General features: G+C 39.3%; 1 protein-coding gene across 1 annotated transcript in view; it reads left to right on the forward strand.

The window, feature by feature from the left end:
• Positions 1 to 15620, forward strand: part of kcnk2b (potassium channel, subfamily K, member 2b) — a 28366-nt gene extending 12746 nt beyond the window's left edge. Inside the window, exons 4-7 of the mRNA XM_075459350.1 lie at positions 3641 to 3801; positions 6150 to 6360; positions 8995 to 9140; positions 10998 to 15620. Of these exons, the coding sequence (XP_075315465.1) occupies positions 3641 to 3801; positions 6150 to 6360; positions 8995 to 9140; positions 10998 to 11354 (875 nt within the window). The 3' untranslated portion in view covers positions 11355 to 15620. The remainder of the gene's footprint in view (positions 1 to 3640; positions 3802 to 6149; positions 6361 to 8994; positions 9141 to 10997) is intronic.
• The last annotated feature ends 1991 nt before the right edge of the window (positions 15621 to 17611 follow it).

Genomic DNA, 17611 nt, shown 5'->3' on the forward strand with positions numbered 1-17611 from the left:
TCATATCGGTTAAAGATCTGCACTGTGGGTTTTCGCAGAGATTGAGCCGTTTCACCTCTGCGGGCTGGTTATTGACATAAATTGAGCTTCTCTTTGCAGATGATGGGCTCACTGTGGTTTGACTTGAGGGGATTGTGGTGTTTTCTCATGACGTTAAACGTGATGGTTCAGCTGCTAGTGCAGGGAAATAGGAAAGCTCACTTGCTTTAGTGTTAGAGTACATAGATTTGTTTTGTCTGCTGTTTTTCAAAACTAAAATATGCTGCAACGGCTAAATCTCCTCTGTTTTGGGTAAGCTTTGCAGAAATCTCAACCTGGTGGTCTGTGGGTTTTATCTTTGATGCCTGTTAGAGTAAACAGCATATAATTGCGGTGATGTCTGTGGGCAATCATAATGTTTCCTGATTGTTCTGTGGCCTTCATGTTGTTATGCAAAGAAGTCATGTTTAGAAAAGCTATTTCTAAAGCCACTGTGTCATTTTATGTCAGATCTCAGCCTAACAAAGACAAAAAGGAAAACAGATCTGGAATGTCAGATTTTGTATGTTTCTCTGGCTTTGACAAGCTCAGCAGGAGAGCATTGATTGAACATTAATTTGTCAGATATCTTTAATTGGTTGTACTTGTAGAAAGCACATTGTCACCCCCCTTTATTTTGATTTCTATTCTTAATGAAATTAACTAAAACAACTATGTAGGATATCATGCTTCCCCCACCTCCATCCTTCCATCTCCTGAGAACTCAAAAAGTACAGCAATGATTGAGCTAACAGAATCTGTGATGTGCTCCCTCTTACGTGTTCCAGTCAGGAGGCGAGCAGCAGCATTTTGGACCAACTGGAGACGTGCGAGGGAGGACTGGCTGACTCCAAGAAAAAGTGCATTGCAGTAATTCAGCCGTGATGTGATGAAGGCGTGGATTACTGTTTCAAAGTGCATGCGTGTGAGGAAGGGCTTCATCTTTGCCAGCTACCCTAAGATAAAAAAAAAGCTGGACTTCACTACTGCACAAATTTGCCGGTCCAATTTAAAATCACTGTCCATCTTAAAACCCAAGTTTGTGACTGTTGGCTTCCTGTATTGCACCAAGGGGCCCAAGTCAACAGGAGGGGATTCACAGGAGCCACTGGGACCAAACACCATCCCTTCTGTCTTCTTCTCGTTAAATTTTAAAAAGTTTGAGGTCATACACAGGGAGGCAATCCACGAGGCAAAAGTACAGGCAGGGGTGGGCAGAGGCAGAGTCAAAAAACAGTCCAAGTCAAAAAACCACTGGCAGAGGTATCAAACTGGGCAAGGCAAGAGCAGGGTAAAAAAAACACTGGAAAAAGGTCAAACACGGGTATACATACACTTTGAGAACGCTAGAGAGCTTGGAAAACAGGAACCTAGACAATCTGGCAAGGTAGGTCTGGAAAGCTAGGTGTATAAATGGTACTGAGACAATCATTACTAATGGCCACCAGGTGTGGCTGAGACTGGTGGGAAACTTAACAGGAAGTGAAATAAGGATGACATAGTGGTTAACAAAATAAAACAGGAAATGACTGGAGTCCAGAAAATGTCTATAATTTGTGATCATGACAAATCCTTATGGCTAATTATAGGTATGTACATCAGTGAATAATAATGACTACAATAAATCAGTGTTTTACTCATTATCTAACTTAGATATCACCAAACACTCCATGATAGAGTTTGACTGCAAATGAAAACACTACTCGGTATTTGTTTAACTAATGAAAGTCAAGTCACTTCATTTTCCTGTATAGTTTTATCAGGTCAAACAAGTTCTTTTTCTTATCGTCCACCACAGTTGCCTTCACTCTGCATGTGTTCAACACATAGTGTACTCTGTGCCACCATAAGGGAGAAGACCTAGTGCCCTCACAGTGAAAATCAGATGTATTATTCAAGCAGCAGATGTAGAATTCAGGTACAAAGCTCGCTGAAGAACTTGGAGAGCAGCAGAACTGGAGTGTTTTTTATGTAAGTCCTGTCAGAGAAAAGTTAACAGAGAAATGTGAAACAAGTCAGACTTTTTAGACAGAGATGTCTCTCATAAATGCTTGAATCTACACTGGCCACCTTCACTGATAAATACCACAGTTGTATGCACCTTGTGCCACTAACGTTCTTTTACTGAGCCAATCAAAGCTTCACCTACTTTATAACACTGAGATAAAATTCAAAGATGAGCTGTGAAAATAAACAGGAATTAATTTGTTTCATTCTGAGAGAAATTATCTGAGTGCGACTTGAAATTAAAGAGCTCCTGTTTGTCGCCTGCCCGACAGGTTCAACCTAGAGGTGTTAGAAAACAGTTTGGCATCCTGTCTCCCGTTGAACTGATCATGAAATTTGAGACTTGATTGACGATTTTCCTCACATCAGGTGTCACCCAGTTCCAGTCTGAAACTGGAAAGTCTTTTGAAGGCACCCTGCAGCTCCTTTCCAGAGACAGATGAAAGCATTAATGAAGGAAAGTGCATGTATTTCATTATATAGTCATTAGCTGATAGTATGTGTTGTCTAATGTGTTGAGTCAGGTTTATGTTAAATTTTTGTTAGTGTACAAAGTTAAAGAAAAAGTCTGTGATGAGCTCGCTTTAATATCTTTTCATTTATCATTCATGTCAGAGTTGCCTGAGAACAGAGACTGTGAATTATAAATTGTGGCGGGAGTCAGAGCCTTCGCACGGCAACATCTCTCACCGCGGAAATTTCATCAAAGCTACAAGCTTCCGCGTCTATCGGCACTGGTAAAATAGCAAAGTCAAGCTTTGTGAAAAAGTTTTCCTGTCTATCAGGGGATTCTTTTTAATGGCGCCTGCAATGAAGCAAAAGACTGATTTTCTTTTACATTCCCTCACAATATTTTGAGCCTGTGGTGACTTTATTAGATATGACAGAAGATGTTTCAGCAATTTGTTACAGGGTTTCATAGCACAACATAGCTTTGATATAAGGCTCAGACAGCACCATCTCTCTGCACAAACACAGTCCTCACATGCAGATGCCGCTGCACTTATAGTAATATCACAGCAGTTACATCTGCATCTATATCCTCTCAGGATCATGGAAATAAGCTAGAAATAAGATAATGTCATAGCACAATGTGCACACATCATTAAAAATTTCAGTTATAACTAATATATCTATTCATAAACAAAATGGCTTTGAGCAAAAACTAAGCCTAAATACTGTTTGTGCTACAGTGACATCTGAGTAACAAAAAGCTCTGTGCTGCCAACACTGTCTGAACAGCACATCCTGGCAATGTAAGCCACACAGCAGAACTGCAAGACATATGCCACAGCAAACCTCCTAATAACAGACTCCAGCTCCAAAATGTCAAAATATCATCCTGTCATCCTCACTGCATTCAGTATTCAACAGAAAAATGAGGGAAGAAAGTCTTTGCCTTCACAGTGGAAAGCTCAAAGAAAAGACAACACTGAACTACAGCACCTATGATTCAAAAGGACAATTTTCAGATCTTGTTGACGTGGTTCATCACATTTTTGTTCAAACTAATTCAAGTCTTACCATAGGATATATTCACTCATTAATTCAACACCTAGCTGAAAATCTGCCTGTTGAACAGTTTTATTGTCTGCTTGTGTCTTTATTCTCTCAGGATTTGGGAACATCTCTCCTCACACAGAAGGAGGACGGATCTTCTGTATAATCTACGCTCTCCTGGGGATTCCTCTATTTGGATTCTTGTTGGCTGGTGTCGGGGACCAGTTGGGGACTATATTTGGGAAGGGCATCGCCAAAGTGGAGAAGATGATTGTGGTGAGACTGAGATACATTACCTAAGTGAGTTTGTATTAGTCTCTTTTAGTGACAAAAAGGGAATCGCACACCTAAAGCTCAAGCGAGTTTGGTTTGCTGTGAATTCATGATAAATCAAAAATGGATCTTTCAGTCTTGACAGTCGGTATATCTCAAAGGCAATGGATGCCTCAGATCAAACTGACAGTTGGATGCTTGGGTGGAAAAAAATAGAGAAAGGTTAGAGATATATTCAAATAAGTGCTATTCCCTGCCATCCTCGCCTACTCTCTTTAACCAGGAAGCCAAACCAACAAGATGAGCAGCAGACAGAGAAGAAGCAACATCACAGTGTGAATCACCTGTGTTTTTCTACTTCTTTAAATGTACCATCACGTTCCATTTACAACTTAATTATCCAAAGCTGTGCAAAGGCAGCATTAAAGCTTCGCTGCTTTCACTATAACATTAGGAAAAAAAGGCAGAAGATTGACATTAACAAGCAAAAGTTAGCTTTTGCTTCAGACTTCTGCCACCAGTATGTAAGAGCTGTAAGGCTGTCACGTACACAGACTCCTGGACAGTAATAAAAAGAACACTTTGTTTCAGTACTCAAAGCTGATCTCAGCAAATGGCAGAAGTTTTAGAGAAATATTTCTTCATTAAAGAGATTAGCCGGGGGAGTTTTCTTGTCTTTTGCACTTCAGGCTGTTACCATTAAGTAAATGGATGTAGCAATGGGTGGTTCGTCGTCAAGCATTAAAAAGTGCTTGGAAATTTAAAGGCTGACCCATTCAACCAAAAGAAAACTGCACACTGAAAGTCAGTAAGAATTAGATCTAAAAGCAACTGACTGCCAAGGATTTTCCATCAGCACCATAGAATGAATTAAAAAGTTGCCCTTTTAGTAGTTATGTTGTCTACTCTGTGGAGTTTATTTTTCAAACTGGTTGTTCCATTAATGTTATAAGATAAAGTCATACAAGTGCAAGTAGAACAGGAGGGGAAGACATTCAGCAGTCCTGGAAAACAAGCCTTTTTTTTACTTTTTGAATGGAGATGCAGATAAATGCTGAACTGTCTCTTTTCATCCACGAGTTTGTGCTCTTGTTAGTTTCAGAGCTTCCATGTGCCAGGAAATGTGAGGTTTCAAATCATACATCATACAGGGAGTTTGCTTGTATATTCAATTAGTTTGATTAGACCACTTGTATCCATAGACATACATAGTATTGGGTGGAATTAATGCTCTGTTCAAACTGAATATTTCCAGCAAACAGAGTTACACAAAACAACTATTTGATTTAGATTCACTCAACTGAGAAATTATTAAAACGAAAGTAGCAAAGGAAAGTAGAATGTTCTATTGGTAACGTTAAGAAAAAATTATGATAAACGTCTCTTGAATCAGTCTCTGACGTCAGCGTAAGGGCATCAAGTTTAGTTTCAGCGACTGTATCTATTCTTCAAAATCCAGATGCCTGGCAGCAACAGGATGATTATGATCTTGATTCATTGCTGGCTCTGTTGCTCTCTGGGGAGGAAGAGAGAGGTTGGAGGCTCCTTCAAACAATGAAAATAGATGGACTGCTGAAATACTGCTGTGTGTGAAGATTCTGAACAACCTCAGTTTCATAAGTCCCTTTGGAATAAAACAACACCAAGTTTTAGTTAGTTAGCTTTCAGCTGCTTCTGTGTTGTATGGTTTCTGTGTAGATCTCTTTAAATCGAATTCTATGTTACTGTAGCGTACTCCATCTTTTTGTATGATGCCGCGAGGGCATGAGACATCACAGATGGGGATCTGAGGTCTGCCTGCTCTTTATACTACCCCTCACATGCACTACGCTTTGGACTTACATAACTGGAGAGGAAAAGGGCATGGCACATAGGGAACAAGCTGTAAGCAGTCACCTAAAGTGGAAAGGCAGCACAGACATCCGCTGCAAGCAGAATATATTCTAATGCACTGTAAATGTAATGGAAAAGTGGGACTCCGGGGCTTAAATCAAACTCTAATTTTGCTCAGTTACAGCTGACTGCACATATTGTAACAGTGCTGAATCCAATAGGATAGCTGCTACTGTGACTGAATGTGAAATATAACGTCATTGCTATTACAGCAGGTGACAGGCATGCAGGGTCATCTCAGGCTGGGTGGGTACAGAGTAAAAGTTCACAAATACTATAAACAACGTGACTTATTTCTTTTTTATTCACATCTACCACCGAAAACTGGGCTCATTGTTTGAATGAATTGCTTTCACGCTTATTCTGAGTGTCTGAATTCTCTCAAGCCTTATTTCAATTCATTTAATTGAAAGTTGCGTTTCTGAGACCATGATTCACATCAACAATTCTTTTCTTAGAAGTGGAAAGTCAGCCAGACAAAGATCCGAGTCATCTCCACGCTGCTCTTCATCCTGTTCGGGTGCCTCATCTTTGTGGCCCTTCCAGCTGTCATCTTTAAGCACATCGAAGGCTGGAGCACACTTGAGTCCATCTACTTTGTCGTCATCACCCTCACCACCATCGGCTTTGGAGACTTTGTCGCCGGAGAGAAAGGTCATCTGACTGAGGGTATGTTTTTTTTTATTTTTTAAGTTTTTCATTTTGAATCCCTGCAGTATGTTCAGCACCATAATCTGTCAAATAAAAAAAACTTAAGCTCCTGTTTTAAGTTTTTCTTTTCACAAACTGTAATATCTTAAAATCTTCTTTGTCAGTATTAATAAGAATTTTCTGATAAACAGTATAGTTTTTGATACAGTATTTGAAGTTGACACTTTCAACATGATCATTCATTTAGAGAGAATTTTTCCATCACTTTGGTATTAGCGGGATGGTCTATATTGGTCTGCCATTTGAAAGAGATTTGAACAGATTTTCACAAAGGGTAAAAAAAAAACATGGCTTGACTTATCATGAAGAATTTTGAAAATTGACCTGCTGTCATCATCATTTTTTTCTTGTTTTCAGCTCCACTCCCTTCACCTGTGTTAATTTATCCTAAGCTGCAGTTACTCACCAATCATTCTCCCCACAGTACTTAGTCTCCCGGTTTGTTCTCAGCTTTTGCCAGATCCTCCCCATTACTCTCCCTCGTGCTACTCCCAGTTTCTCAACTCTCTATTTTGGTCAGTCTGTCAGTGCTTGTAATTCAGCGTTTTGACTTTTGTCTTTCTATGTTTCGTTTCGGTGTTTTTCCGGCTTTGCCGTGCTTTGTTTTAAAATAAATAGTTTTGATTCTTTTTTGCCTCCTTGCTCTCGCTCTGTGTCTGCACCATGTCCTCCTTCCTCACCTCCACCATCAAACCGTGACACCTGCCTTGTTAAAGTAGTTAAACACTGAATTATCAAAGCTGATGAAGACGATTTCCTCACTGTTTACCATCAGCTGTGTGCAGTGTATCGTTCAAGGCAAACATTTTACTAACATTTTGGAGACCCATTGGAGTTATGAGTTTGTCTCATATTTGGCTATTAATATGTCTCATTGATTAGATATTTGATATTATTCTGTATTTAAAAACTCAGATACGTAAAGGGTGACCAAAGACATTTGTAATGACACAGAAATGGAAGTATAAGGTTTTGTTCTGACTGCAACAAAATGTTTTCCTTTAACGGTACTCTGATGAAACAGATGGTGTTAATATTGACATTTTCACCAATTTATGGAAATCAGCATTTTATTGGTTGAATATGGCTAAAAACACCATCGACTAATTCAAATCATTCTGAATGTTGCAAAGCCACTAAGAGTCAGCCTCCTCTGAGTCATCTACTCCAGATTAAAACAGAAAGTTAAAGTTCCTCTAATCAGAGGTGTGAGTCAAACACCAATTGAGACTCAACAATCTCCCGAGTCTGCAGTCTCTTTGAAACTCTGTGTTTAGGATTTTCATCTCTGTGCAACGTTTCAGACTGATGCTTTTCACAACGATAAAATACTTTTATCCAGCTTTACATGAAAGCCTCTACTCTTGCTTCAGCTCCATGATCTCCACCTGATTAAACAGCAGAGATGCTATGTGTCATTTGGAGACCTAGTAGTTTTTTTTTTTATGTTAGATATCCTGGCACATGGTAAAATGTGCCAATTTACCCTGGTAAAAACTCTGTATGTGAACGTGAGCAACAAGAAATGAGACACAAGCAACAAAATGCATTCGTTCTGATGTATGACTTTCCCTATTGGTGCGTGTGTGCGTGCGTGAGAGTGTATAGTTGGTCATATTAGTTCTACTTGACCTGCTTGGTAAGTAACAAGCGAGAGACAGATGGGAAAAATCACAAAGAATTACCTGCTAGATTAAACATCTCTGAGCAGGGTTAATGATTATAGATTAGATAACTGCACCTGCATCAACCCCTGGTAGTTACAGTAACTTAATCAGCCTTGACTCCTGTTACTTAAACACATACTAATGAGTCATTATTCAACAACATAACAAGTGTTGTTTTGGTGGCACGATCACTTACAAACTCCAGAGGCTGACATGTCCTGTTGAAATCCCTTTAACTCCTGGAAAGGTCAAAGTTTCTAAAGGTTCAAAGGCAGATTTATACAAAGAGATCCATTTATTAAGTAAAAAAAAAGTCAGATATCTACATCCTTTACACACTTTATATCTGTATTGCTTTGACGGCTTATATTTGTTATTATGAATGGTTTAACATTGTCCTCCATTCATCTTTGATACCAGACACAAGCTTGGTGGTTGTCTGACATGTTAATGCACTTTTTACGTATACAGTCACTCTTACTGTTCCTTCTCCATCATAGTTTAAGCAATACTTAGGCTTTATTATTAGAGCAGAAATGTCAACTACTTGGATTTACTGGAAAGGACAAAAGTTCCTCCATAGTCTGTTGTAAATGTGAAATTGGGCAATTCTATTCTTACTTGTTAGTCTCACTTTTTTTTTTTTAATATACTCTAACAAAGAATTATTTCTAAGAACTGCATCGTGCAGAGGGCCATTCAAAGGTCATGGCAAGTCAGTGAGACACAACTGTCCAAAATAGAAACACAATGGGAACTCATTATATGGAGTTATAAAGCTATTTTACTGTATTCAGCTTGCTGCACCAGGTAATAACATACTAATTTCAGTTCAAATTACTTTGGCTCTTTCTCTCAGAAGGATTGTTTGGTAAATTAGGATGTGAACAGGTTTAATAGCCCTCTTTTTGTCTCATTTGTACAGCTGGTGGAACAGAGAATCTTGAGTACCTCGACTACTACAAACCTGTGGTGTGGTTCTGGATCCTGGTGGGCTTGGCGTACTTTGCTGCAGTGCTCAGTATGATCGGAGATTGGTTCCGGGTCATCTCCAAAAAAACTAAAGAGGAGGTAAGCGGTGATGTGAGTAATGGCTTGCCAGAGTGACATAAGTGGGAGAAGGGAAACCTATCTTTGAAGTGCAGATCCTGGCTTACTGTTGCACCTGTGCACATCATTTGCCACATAAAGTGGATGATGTGTTCCAGAGATTTTCAAAAAGGTGCTTTTTAAGGAGTTTGGGGGTGTTTATAGTGAGAGTTTAAAAGCAGCTCTGCAGCCTACAAATCAGTTTGTAGCATTCATCTTTGTTGGAAATAGAAACCCTCTCGGAAACCTCACTCATGTAACTGTTCATGCATTCACCTCTTATGCTCCAGCTGCGGCATCAAGTTGAACCTTAAGGACATCTTCACCAGTCTAATGAGCAACAAATATAATATTGTCAAAGAGGAAAGACATATGCAGTGATTCAGAGGTGTGTCACCAACTCATGGCAATAGACCCATCGTGACCCCAATGTTTTTCAGTTTTCGCCTCAAGGCATGAATTGGAGGTGATAAAGAAATCCTAGCTGTGTTCTGTGAAGTAAATACAATCTTGCCCCGGAGGTCTGGTAGTGCTGAGTAATAAGATACCTTGTTGCTGTCGCAGGTCTACATTTTACATCTGAAAATGGTGGTGGCAGCTACACATCCACATTTACTCTCCTGCTTAAACCAACAACATGCGTGTCTTATTTCTTTAGTCTGCGTGACATAAATAAGTGCGATTGGTGGCTATATGGAACTCTTTTCAATCCCTCCACTGGCATAATTAAGCGTACAGCTGTGGAGGCTGTGGGTCTGCAGAGAATTAGATTACCCAGAGAAAAGGTTTTTCAGTGGGAGGTCGGTGAAGGGGAGGATGGGTGATGACGAGCAGGCAGAGGAAGTGAGAAGACAGAGAGGAGTGTCTTTCTCCAATGTGCTCACACATGTGCCATAAATTTCAATTCAAGTGCCTCTTCACTCTCCTCTTCACCTCATAGGGTAATAAATAAATAAACGGTCTGGAGAAGGGGGCCTAATGCATTACTAGAGGGAAACCTTTCCATTACTGTAAATGCACTTTGAATATCAGGTATAATATAGCTTCCTGAGGCCTGTGTCATTAGGTCAAATGTCTTCTATTTACTTTGCTTCAAAAATATCTGAGGAGAAGTCTTTTAACAGCAGCCATCAGTGCCTTATAATTGTGCAAATCTCAATGCAAATCACTAAACCCTGTAGTATTGTGAGAACCCTCAGCCTTTATTTTCTGTCTCTGAAGTAAATGATCCCCGATACAAAATAATAATCACCTAATAAAAAATGTATCAGTGTATCAGGTTTTAATATGAATCAGATGCCAAAACACTGGAAAAATGCTTCATCACATCAAATCCATAAATTTCATCACAACATATTCCACGTCGGCTGCGGGCCTTTATGACAGAAAAACATTCACTCCAAATAACAAATAAATTCATTCTTCTGTGTTCTTTGTTAACTGACCACAGGCAAGATATGTGGAAAAATGCGTGAGGGAGGAGCTGTTCAACAGTTGCCTGAGTAGATTAATGGACATGTCATTCATGACTGCGAGTATGAACTCTTAACAATGGGTCAGCTGTTCACATATTATGGTCTTTTCTATCAAAATACCCTGTCTGACAATTAATGCATACCTTTAGTGCATTTGTATGCTGGCTCATAATTATTTTCAATGACTGATTGTGGTTTCGATCGGGATTTTAATTACACTGCATACTCTTGTGTTTGTTGTGGCAGTTGAACTATATCTGATACAGTTAAATTACAGAACCACAACTGTATTTCTTGAGCACACGTGCAAAGAAGAATAAATAGACATCACTAACGGACATCAATCTTCACGCTGTCTCTACAGGTGGGCGAGTTTCGCGCACATGCAGCCGAGTGGACAGCGAACGTATCTGCAGAGTTCAAAGAGACCCGCAGGCGTCTCAGTGTCGACATCTATGACAAGTTCCAGCGGGCTGCGTCCATCAAGCGCAAGCTGTCATCCGAGCTGGGAATTAATGCATCCATCAACCAGGAAATGACCCCTGGCAAGAGGACGCTGTCAGCCAACCTGTATGAGGACAGAGAGGCTTACCCAAACTTGACAATGTCTCTCAGTCCCACACCAGGGGCTCTGGTGAGAAACGGCAGCCTCTACCTGAACGGGCTCAGCCCAGACTACGCCGACCGGCGAGAGATCGCCATCATTGAAAACCTCAACTGAAGAGCAACGTGAAGCTTAGATTCAGAGAACCGAAAAAGACACATCACAGATTGAAAATACCCACATGCTTTTGTGATTATTGATGGAGCATCAACGATGAGTACCCATGCACATTCATTCAGTAGATTGTGTTCCTGTGATTTAAACACTTAAGCACAGATCAATCATCAGGGTGTGTACATTCATGCGTGTGTTTATCTCTTACACACAAAGCCAAACGGTCGCATTCATTCTGTGAGAGAGTCAAACTCTCATTAGGGCCCTGCCAACTTGACTTGCAGCTGTGTTAGTAATTGAGCCAAATGGAAAGTATGCTGCAAACTGGAACAAATGATTGTATCAGAGGTTTGGGAGTTTAACAAAGTTTTTTATGAGCTGGAAGGAAATGGAAGCCTGTTCTAAGGTAGCAGCACTCTGGACACCCCTTCTCAAACACACAAATATATTCAAACCTAGGAAGCAATAGATGCATCTGTGCTCATCTCTGGTTGGAATTCCAGAGACCCTGAAATCTGCATCAGATCAAGGATCCTTGATGCTAAAAACACTGCAACGTCAACAGTGAACTGTGGTTCTCCAAAGGCAGCAGTCCTGTGCCAACATTAAAGGAATGTTGCTTTCTTATACTTTACTCGTCTTTCATTATACATTTATATGCCTTGCATCCGCCAGCCAGTCCGCACTAACTAAAGAGACGAATGTTGACATTTTAGTTCCTTCATGATTGACATGCAGCTTTTCATCTTAAGGAATAATCCAATGGTGCCTTACTGAAAACCCCACCGGAAATGTGAGGACGATGCCGCACGAAAGACTGTCCACTCGTACTTGATATATTTGAGCACAACAGCAGTATGGACGTTTCAAGGATATATCTTGGAAAACTAGACATTTTTTTATTGAATTCTCAATAACCTTCTTGAATTTGAATAAAGGAATCTAGAGTATGCATGAAAAAATGACTGAAAAAATGACTGAAAAATTGCGATAATGAGTGGAAATTTCTCCTTGTGTTTTAGGACTTGAAAGCCCATCTTATCTGCGCAGTGCAGCACTTGTTCACCGAGCCCTACTCTCCCCTGTACCAAAGTAATGATCCTGCTTTTTTTTTTTTTAGATGAAGATCTTTAGTTCTCCAATCTGATCAAAGCACCAGGAGTGCTTTATATAATTTTCTAAATCCTGTCCTGCAAGTTTTTTTTAGAACTAATTGTTGTTTTATCCATTAAACTCAAAACACGCAGCATGGTGTGTGAGCACTGTTTTTGTCTTCTTAATAAACCCTCAACACAAACGGTGCTGTAGCAGTGAAATACCTGCAGATTTGAGGCATATCTCTACCTTACTGCTCATTGTGATCAAACTAGTTGGGGAACATTTCCTTAGATGAGGAAGATGGGGCCTGTTAAGTTTTGCCATTACTGAATGTACACCATATAAAATCTTTAATTATTGCGTATCACTGCAGTGACTCAAACATCTATGCTTTTAAAAGGAAAATAAATAGATGATTAAAAGATGCCCTTCTGTGGATGCTTTACTGTGATTAAAAATTAAGAAAAAAGATAGAATGTCTTTCAGGTACAGTCCATCTCTCTCTCATATCTCTCTCTGTTCTGATTCCCAAAGCATCAAATATTGCTTTATTGTCAAACCAAGTAGCGCCTTTCATGACTATTACATGGTAGGGTACAGGATCATGTGTTTATCACTGCGCGTGAGGCTGAGGCAACACAGATGGTGTGTATATTTATTGCATTATATATGCAGACACTTTCATCCAAAGCGACTCAAAAGTGATGAACATAAATAGAGTAGTTATTGCATGTGTTTATGAAAGACATTTAATTCAGAAAGGCTTTAATATATTATGGGAGTTATCATAGGCTGAGCTTTTCAGAGCTCAACCCTGCTCAGAGGAACAAAAATGTTGATCAGTGAATCCTTACTCGCGGTTGATAAACATGCTCATATATAATAATTAAGCATGCGCAGAATATGCGATCTGTGAGCATAGATGGCGTATCTGTGATTTGTGCTCTAAATCGTGTGCCAGACGTTCACACAACTTCAGAGATAAAGGAAGTGCGTCGGCGTGTGTGTACACACCGCTGCAGACACGCTGTTTACACCAAAAAAAAGAATCAGTCTCAGTTACATAGTACTACCTGCAATGGAGAAACACAAAGAAAAAGAAAGTGAGATGTATGGTAGCAGACCTTTACCTGGCATGTTAAAGTCTGACATCAAAGGCTACCTTTTGCACTGATAAGTGAACAGCAGTTTATTAAGCCATCTGGGTGAGACTGTTGGTGTCTTACTTTAACTATTTTTTAATGTGTATTTCTGCAAGGATTAACTGTGTTTCAAGCCACTGTGCAGGGAAATTTTATTGTTTCCTCTGTTCTAGTTTTAGACTTTAGGGCATCTCAGCTTATGAGCTTATGAATATGCCACGATATTCTAAATAAACTGGATAATGCTCGAAACAATTTGAAGCATCACAAAACACTTTTACAGCTCAGTGTGTTTTACATGGTTGTGTGTCAACTGCTGTGCCAAAATATTTTTATGATAATAGTTATCGTGTAGACTGTTATGTCTGTAGTATGTTTTGTGTTACAGTACATTTCAGGGCCACTGTTTGTCCTCCATCAGAACCCATTTGCAGCTGTTTTTTGTAAAACCAAGTCAAGTGCTTATTGAGTGGAGTTTTACATTAACAAAAGACCCCCACCATACAAGCCTAGATGTTACTTAACATTTACACATAGTGATTACAAGAGAGGAAATGTTATGTGGTCAACAAATGATAATGAATAATTCTGAACCTATTTCTCCGTATACACTTTGATAAAAAGCAATTCACCAATTTGCATATTTCGTTTATTCAAGTCAAGCATTTGAATGGTCCAACTCGCGTGTTAAATTAGCAAGCAGTTACAAAAAAATTAGGTAGGAGTTTACATTCAAACTCTATGCTGGGTTTACGGTGAAACAAAATCTGTGACAGTAGGTTTACAGACTTGCGTTCTTTTTAAACAGAAACCATAGATTTCCTTAGGTTGTCCTTAGAAGAGCACTGATCCTAACAGTGTGTGTTGTAAGGGCATTAGCTGTCATGTGTTGTCAAGTCATAGACTCAGCAAGACATTGAGTAGGAAATAAGAAAAATAAAAGGACAGAAGATTTAAAAAAAAACAAAAAAACATACTGGTGTTGCATTTCTAAAAATCTATAGGTTCTACCAACTGTATACTGACTTGCAATACGCTGAGGGAAAGACTACTTACTGGTTAATGCTGAGTTGCCTGAGGGAACTGTCACAGCCTTAGTGTAGCTTCGCTAAGCAAACCTCTAAAAAAGTCATCTTACTGCTTTTTGCCAGTCAGCTGTGTAACTGACAGCCTGTCTGTGCTGCAGAAAGTCAAGGCGCGTTGTCAGTGGAGAGTTACATAACACGTCAGGCCATGTGAGGCCACATCTGAGGAGAAGTGTGGATGATTCTTGACAGTAAGTGTGTATGTGCACGAGGGAGTGTTTGACTGCACGTGTGCATTCAGTTTGAGGGAGCTCATTACATTTCCACCTACACAAGCATTTCATGCGATCTCTTCCTAAGGTGATGGTCTTTAATGAAGTCTGTGGCTCTCTTTAAAATCCCAGTCCAAGCATACTGAATGTATCTACACATTCATGATGGCAGAGAGGAGCCTCATTATGAATGTAAGCACTTTCATCTTCAAATCTTGCCATTGGTGTGTGCAAAGGAGCACAAATCATATGCTGTGAATTTTTTTTATTTTTTTTTAATCTGTGGCACACAGGAACAAACAGTTCCAGAAAACATGAGTTTGTACCTGGTCATAATGATCATGGTAGATAAGTGCCATCACAAGATTTCAGAAAACTGGAATTAATACATCAGTGGCATCATGAACTGTTTTTTCCTTTTTATTAATATATAAACTGCAGCATTGGTATCCGTTAGTTTAAAATGTTTGCATGAGAATATTATAAACCCGTAAGCCTGTGAGGGTTCATGTACACACATGCACATTTTTTTTAAAACAACGTGATATCAGCGAGTGTTGCATGCTACTTTAAATGGATCCGTAAACACTGAAAATGACAAAGTGTCTACTATCCCAGACTTACCTATGATTTGAATAACTGTATGGCACTATATGTTTTCAGTATGTTAATATGTTAATGTTGCTATGTCACCACAGATCTTGACACTTTTCTGACAGTTTAGAATAAAATATTTTATATGCAAAAAACACTGATGATGACTGTTTTCCTTTTCAAACCCAGACTTGAATAATACATTAAAATACGGTGCGGTGTACTTCTGTGCTGCTAACAGGAACTAATGTTATGTTGCCATTGCCCACCTCATTAAAATGCTCATTACCACTGAAGAAACGGACAATGTGTGCTTACCAGTAGAATAGTGTGACATGTTCTACCCTTCTACCTACACATGCGTCCGCGCGCTGGCTAAAAGACGCCACTACAATGCTCTCTTCCACGCCATACACATAAAACAGCAAGGCTTTAACATTCTGAGGGACATCGCAACATGGTCTCCACATTAATTTCCTATAAAAATCACTTTCTCTTAGTTTCTGTGAGCAACGCACACGCACAAACACATGCAGAATTTTTCCATCAGGGCTTTCACCATTTCAGAACGTCAGAAATTATAGTCCGTCAGTCAAATTTTTTAATTGTTTCTGCTTTTGTTTTTGCTTTTTTTTTAGGTACAAAAGTGTACAACCAGATAAGGAGAAAAGTCGTACTTAATTGAAAATGAAAAAGCAACTCAATGAACTGACACTGGAAATCCACAAGGCCCAACATCTGTCAACTACAGTATTTCTGAAATTGTTTTTCTCAAATGCTATCATGATTTCACTTTTTGAATATCAAGATTACGTCAACTGGTGTATTGTTATCTGTGCAACACACAGATTCAACACAACACCAGGAAAATTTCTGCTGCAGAGGTTACTACATTCTTTATACCTCTTTATTATGTGCAGCACAGACATGGGTTGGGTGGACTGAAAGCAGACACATTTTTTTATTTTGACTAATACCATATCATTAATGCTTTCCGAAGTTTCCAATCTGCTCATTTCAAACCAATTAAACTGTGTTATAAAACCATGGATGTTTTTTCTTCAAGATAAACACAAGTTACTGTACCAATTATTCCACCACTCGGCAGACAGTTAATGTGGAAGATTATCAGCTTTGCTCATTAGGATGTGGCTGTACAGGCAAAAACAAAAAACATTCATAAAACTTGCAGGAAAAGATTAATAAACCCCTTAATCAACAGGGAAAGTTTTATCATGAAAACAGCTCATTTAATTAAGCTCATGCTGCTGCAATCTCTTCCTTAAAGAACGACCTACATACAAATCCACACAGCTCAGCAAAAGAAGAAAAAAAGAATACAATAGCACTATATTTCAATAAAGACAATGACAGAAACTGCAACATAATACATTTGTGCTTACATACTCATCTGAGTCACAAGTTACAAAATGTTCTTCATGGTTCACAAGTACAGCATGGATGGAGACGGTTACCACTGATGAGTCATGACTCGACACCTTCACTTAGTTTGTATTTCTTTACTTCATACATTTTATATTGGAACTTAATGCTCTTGTGTTCTTATGACAGAAATATAAAGACAGAGCCCACTCTGATTACTGCATATGATAATACAAACTGACAAGGGATTTAATGGCTCTGAAGATTAAGAGTGACATGCGCATCACCTTCCAGCCTGTCATCAGACTGGCAGGACCATAAGCACATCCTCAGATGGTAAATTACACCAAGAGGTCACGACTTCAGAGAAGGATGTGTATAATTCACAGCTGAATGTTAACTTGTTTTACATAGATATTAAACCGACTGAAGCACTTTGAGTCTTCACAATTAACAAAACGATTGACAAACTTTTGATTTTATTTGGTTTAGTCACTCAAATCTCTCCAACAGCTTGTGATACAGTGAACGGCAATGAGAGGGGGGAAGTATTTCAGGAAAAAGGTGACCACAAAGACAGCCTGGTTGGAAATTGGTTGTCTCATTAGCAATTCTGTCTGCAGTGACATCAGAGACAAACAGTGACTCAGCCACCAGCCACCAGCCACCACCGTTTAGAGAGGTACATGGTGAGAGCAGCAGGGAGAGTTACCTCACACAGACAGCGAGCTGGAAAATAAGTGTCT

Source organism: Odontesthes bonariensis, chromosome 24 (genome assembly GCF_027942865.1).
Source record: "Odontesthes bonariensis isolate fOdoBon6 chromosome 24, fOdoBon6.hap1, whole genome shotgun sequence".
Lineage (NCBI taxonomy): Eukaryota > Metazoa > Chordata > Actinopteri > Atheriniformes > Atherinopsidae > Odontesthes > Odontesthes bonariensis.